This window comes from Ptychodera flava, chromosome 3 (assembly GCF_041260155.1).
Source record: "Ptychodera flava strain L36383 chromosome 3, AS_Pfla_20210202, whole genome shotgun sequence".
In the NCBI taxonomy this organism is placed as follows: Eukaryota; Metazoa; Hemichordata; class Enteropneusta; family Ptychoderidae; genus Ptychodera; species Ptychodera flava.
In genome coordinates, this window is record NC_091930.1 from 12,691,164 (window position 1) to 12,697,184 (window position 6,021).

Sequence of the window (6,021 nt, forward strand, 5' to 3'; positions counted from 1 at the left end):
TCCATAAGGATATACTCGAGAAGTCCGTTCAGAATGTAACAAAATCTCACGAGGATTCGCTGCAAAGTAGAAGACTGAGATTAATCTGTAAGATTGGTGTTTATTTCCTATCTGAAGTAATCATGAAGTACAGTAACTTGATTTTTTTCTACGACAATAAGTGTGTGAATGAACAAAACATGGAGTCGGCATTGCCTTATAATCTATTATTTCTGGATCGCATTTTGATTACTTTATCAATCATCTCTGCAATTTTAAGACTACAAATGCACACTGTTTCTGGCAAATCGAAGTTAACTCTGTGAGCTTATGGATTGTACTTTGCATTATAATAGAATAGCCGGGGAAATTACACTGGCTGTGTCATGCATATTTTGAATAATTGTAACGACTGTAACGAATGCACGAGTCACGGTTGAGAGAATAATTAATCGATACCTTTGGCTCAGTCACTATGCGTCACGTGTTAGACCTTTCAAATTAATGTTATGAAAGTGAAGCCGTATATTTTCGTATCAATATTAGTGTGTAAGGCAAAAAAGCTTTTCAATAGAATCATTTGAATGTCAAAAATTGGATTGAATCTTAGGGTTGGCACAGAGACTGAAACAATTTTTAATTTCAAATATAGGATGATTTTTAAATACTATGCACTGTGATTCCTGAGTTCCTGATTGCAAACGGCTTCATAGTTTACTAAAGGAAAGTGTGAACAACTGTGATATTTATTACCTTTATTGCCATTATAGAAAAGAAATCTTATACCCGTGAATCCTGATATTACATTTTGCGGAATGTGCTAATTTTGTCATATCTAAACATTTTCGACGATGTTCTACAGCTGGTGATGGACGCGGAATGGCTTTCCAGAGGGAGCGCCATATGATGCTATACACGTTGGCGGCGCGGTGGAAAAAGTTCCGCAAGCTGTAAGTATATAAGAGCAACCCGATTCGTTATTCAATAACTACTTTATTTTAGTGAAACACACTAAATTGTGAACTGGGTTTATTTCATAAAGCCTGAAGTACCAAAGAAATAGACGACAAAGTACTAATTACCTACAAAAGGTAACATGCAAAGATTTCGAAAAATGTTCAACTCGAAAATAGTTGACTTTTCGCGGAAACCAACATTCAATTGTCGTATATGATACCTTTTGTCTCAAATATTTTATTGCTAAATTTGCAACCTCACAAATTGTTGACCTTGGTAGGTCTGTTTCGCCAAATAATGACTTTAAAAAAGAAGAAGGGGTTTGAAAACATCTTAGGACTGATCATTGTGAGGTTTCTTTCAACTTCGACATTCAAATACAGCTATTGTATTCATATCTCGAAATATGTTTCTCATTATATTTATAAACCTTTTCCTTCCTGAAGCTCCTGGATCAACTCAAGCCAGGTGGGCGACTCATAATTCCTGTTGGACCCAAGGGAGGCAGTCAGTTGTTGCAACAAATTGATAAACTACAGAGTGGCATAATCGAGACAAAGGACATCGTAGGCGTTCGCTTTGGTTCATTGGAGGATCCGAAACCTGTACTGACTGCCAGCCCTGGACAACAGGCTTTAATTGACAGTCTAGTAGGTAAGTATTTCAACGTAGACTCTGGAGCTCAAGGATTGAAACTGTTTTCCTATCTTTCTTCTGTTGCCCCCCCTCCACAGATACGTCACGAATCTCTCACATTTTTCAGAGGACAACTCTCTTGTGAGCGGGGATTCCCATTTCTTAAAATATCTATGCTATGTTTTGGACTTTTTGTTACTGTCACATAAAGTAATAATCGCCATCCATCTCCGTATTAACAGAAAAGGGTGTTATTACAAGTACTGGGGTGGAAGAAGCAATGCTTGCTGTAGATAGAGCGGACTTTTGCCCAGACAACCCGTACGTTGACAGCTCAAGTCCACTTGGTAAGGTATTTACTCTGTCAAAAATACACAAAGACAGACAGACGTTATAACAGAAACACACAAAAAGTTAGTGCCTATATGTGTGTTTGCATAATTCGTTAAAAGAGATGACATATTGTGTCTTCGGCAATTCTTCGGGGCCCTCTCATACTTCATATTTCTCGAAATAATTCTTTCAAAGTAGTAAGTATACTTAAACTATTGTACAAATCATTGCTGTATGATCCATTTTCCAGGGTATCCAGGAGTGAGTATTAATTCGCCACATACGGTAAGTAAATATGAAAGTATCGCGTTTTGTACTAATAGGAAAAGTTCTTGCAGCAACATGAAAATCCAGTGAAGGTATTTAAGAGTGAAACAACCAAGAATGGTCACAAATGCGTCAGTTCTTATCAACCTACTGTTCCAATGTGTCACGATATGAATAGAATGAGTAGCGTGCTGCATGAATAGCTGTGAATTAATAGAAATCCAGGGTTTGTAATGTGTCATTACCCTTTAAGAAGATGTCTTTTTCATGTCTGACTGCGCAAACGTAATGGAGTTCGTCTGAACTTGAGAATCAAACAATCGACACAAGTTATGGTTGCACTCAATGCCAAGAGTAGTTTTCGTTGTGGAAATTAACAACTCAATGGGCAGATTTCAACTGTTTACCTTGCTTTTAGAAGAGTCATCTTGTAATCAGACAGATTTGTAATCAGATATCACCAAACCATTTTTTCCTCCCTGCCATCTCTCCTGTGCAGCATGCTCGTTGTCTTGAACTGTTACATGGGAATTTGTCGAAAGGCAGCTCAGCGCTTGATGTTGGGTCTGGCAGTGCTTACCTTACGACGTGTATGGCGCTTATGGTGAGTCGGAATTCGGATTTTCTAATTCTATGTACTCCTGATAATCTTCATTTTGTCAATTCTAAAAAAAAGTGAGTTTCTCCACTGCAACGCTAATGTGTTGTGTAAACACATGGTAGATAGTTACTAAGTTTCTTGTGTTTTTTTGAAAAAAGCAACAGTAATTCACAATGTACTTCCCATGCACTTACGTTTCTCTATACTCTAAAGTAGTTGTGACTCAAACATTATAATAAAATAGAACACGTTAGCTTAGGGAAGGAAATCATGATCATTTGTTATGCTGGCGTATAAATTTTAGACCTCTATAGAAACTTGATTTAAATGCCAATAGAAATCTAAAAGAAAACACACAATAACATATTTAGAGTAAGAATATTTTACGTAGTCTCCGTATAAAATGTTCCTTGTTGTGGTGTGTGTTCGATCTTTTGTTGATACGCGGTTCGGAAAAATTTCGAAATATAGCTTATATCTTCAGGTGACGAACATTACTACGTATAGCATTTTCCTCAAAACGAGGCTTAATAGCTTACATCGATATTAATGCATTTTTCGGTGACTAAGCTTATCTACGTAAAAAACTTAAGTCTGCATAATGTACCCACCTCTTTAAAGTTCAAAGTACGAAAAATCAAACTTCAGGTATATAGAAACGATTGACTTAATTTGTGTTAGAAATCAACAGAAAATCAGGCGCCAGGCGGCTGTTCACAAAGGTATCCTTTTTGGTTAATGATTGTCGCTTAGCAACAGCCTAGGTCGAGGTCATAGAAAAGGCTATAAACTCATTGTAATATAACATTTACAAATTTAAATATATTGGAAAAAATAATCCTTATTAATTGTGTTTCGTAAGTTCCCTAAGCGACAAATGAACATCAAACGAACTTTTATTCTAAAAAGGTCGGCAGGATGGGTAAAGCTGTCGGGATTGATCTCGTTGAAGACATGGTAGAGGACTCGATAACGAACATCAAAAAGTCTCACCAGGACTTGCTGGATAGCAAAAGAATAAAGATCGTTTGTAAGTGTTTTTTGTATATGAGTAATCTATTTAGTTTAAGTGTGTAGACTTGCATGCAATGTTAGAAAGGGAGAGGGGATTGCATAAACGATTTGAAATGTGATTCATGATGTCAATTGCTTAGTTATACATATGTACATCGCTATATGAACTCAAACGTTTAATGGCATGGTGTGATCAGGAAGTCTGGAATTTGTTGTCGATTTCTGAATAGTGTGACCATTATTTAACCCCACCCTGTATTTTCATTTAACAGCGGGGGACGGAAGGATCGGGTACGCGCCGAGGGCGCCGTATGACGCTATACATATCGGCGTGTCGTTAGAGGCGGTGCCACAGCAAGTGAGTATTTCAGGTTGCTTCGAAAACTTTTGGAGAAAAAGTTATGTAATGAAGCGATGCTATGATGCAGTCCTTTAAACAGTTCGCATATATAATCTGTGCAGTCTTCATCCTGTCGTTAGATTGCAAGATCCGCCAGATTATAACTTTGAACTTGAAGTAAGTTGTCATAATGCATGAAAAGGCACACAACGTATTGAATGGTTAAGAATGGTGTCTGTTTTTTCAGCTATTGGGAGCAACTTAAACCTGGTGGACGACTCATCGCGTTCGTTGGCCCAAGTGAAGGTAGCCAGGTGTTACAACAGTACGATAAACAACGAGACGGTACAATTAAGAAAACAGAGGTGGAGAGGTTGCCTGTTGATGGTTGAGGATACCTTTTGTATTTCAATGTCTTGCCCCAGGGAGGGGGCATTTGGTACATTTCGTATCACTGATTTTCAAATTGTCAACGTAACCCAGAGATTAGGTTTGACGTTTACTCACCAACCAGCAATAACTGGCAAATCATTATTAACAACTATAATCGCATCGATCGCACAGTACTATCTCTTAACCCAAAAACTATGACACCTGTTTGACGAAACGAGCTGGTCATTTTGAAATCTATTTTTCTATATATTCGTGTTTATAAGTACTCTTTTCTCACCCTTGACAAAGTGACAAGTAGTTTTTTGCAAATCAAACAATATTTCGTTGGATCAAATAAACTGACGATTTACTTGCTTAGCGGTATAAGAAAATAATATTTGCAAATTGTCCCTATTATCAACTGAAAGTAAAATGTTGGCCTAGGAATGTCGCTACACCATGCAAAATATTTCTTGACATCTCAAACATGTTACGGTGACGATATAATATTGTGTCACGTAGGACAGTTATAGTACTAAAATGCTTAAATATGTGGCTCCGTTTCACAGAATATCAGGGTTGGTCTCAATATTTTTAGGTAGCAAACTTGTAATATCTAAAATAAATGGAATACAGCTCAATTTTTATTGTTTTTTGTTGATTTTATTTTCTTATTAAGTAGTACCATTCTTACTGAATCTCCGATTTATGTTTGTCACAATTCCCTGTACTGTACACAGTATCTAATTGTCACCGGAATTTTTCAGAATTAACATAGGTTCTTTTCATTTCGAAGTGACCTTACGCGTTTTGCTATCTTTTAGAGCATGTTTGTCTTTATATTAATTTGCCTGTATGTGGCTTGTGTTTGCATGTCACGTGTTTTGCAACGAGCATGTTTCACGTTTGACTCAATATGTACTATGATGTTTGTGGCAATTTTCATGCATAAGTTTGCATTGTTCAGGTCAATGTTTTTGGTTTCCACCTACTATTTGGTATTTTCAGTGAAAAATATTAGAATTGTTGATGATTTTCACATGTATTATTCAGCAAAACATTCCGTGTACGGTTCTGAGCATGATGCCGATTTCTTTATTATAAAACAGCGCCTCCAGGGTTCAGTTTTTAAAAAATGAATAGGTGTTCTGTGGTTGTATCCTTTGCTGTTTTTATAAAGTAAATCAACCACTAAAAACAAGAAAGCATTCTTGCACTACGTTTAGTTATATGTTATTATCATATGACTTAAAATGAATGAACATACATTAAACTTTACTATAAATCGGGAAACAGTGAATGAAAGTTTGCGATAATGTTTAGATTTTTCCGTTCATCACATCAATGATGTATTTTCTACAATTCATATTACGAGAAAGAGGAGATTACTTTGACCACCTGTTTAGTAATAAAGCACGTAACTATATCATTCGTGTTGTAATATCCACGAATAGTCACAGAAGCCATGTTTTTGTTGAATAATTACACTAGCCTGCATGGAAATTTTCCTACTTAAAAAATA

At 36.4% G+C, this 6,021-nt stretch overlaps 2 protein-coding genes across 2 annotated transcripts in view; one reads left to right on the forward strand and one right to left on the reverse strand.

The window, feature by feature from the left end:
- Positions 1 to 6,021, reverse strand: part of LOC139129573 (hormone-sensitive lipase-like) — a 377,850-nt gene that overhangs the window by 163,836 nt on the left and 207,993 nt on the right. The gene's annotated exons all lie outside the window — the stretch shown is intronic.
- Positions 861 to 4,519, forward strand: LOC139127501 (protein-L-isoaspartate(D-aspartate) O-methyltransferase-like). Its single transcript, XM_070693418.1, has 8 exons — positions 861 to 929; positions 1,383 to 1,590; positions 1,815 to 1,919; positions 2,156 to 2,190; positions 2,672 to 2,776; positions 3,683 to 3,803; positions 4,060 to 4,145; positions 4,355 to 4,519. Exons 3-8 carry the CDS (start codon positions 1,853 to 1,855, stop codon positions 4,517 to 4,519), a joined length of 579 nt encoding a protein of 192 aa, XP_070549519.1. The 5' UTR covers positions 861 to 929; positions 1,383 to 1,590; positions 1,815 to 1,852.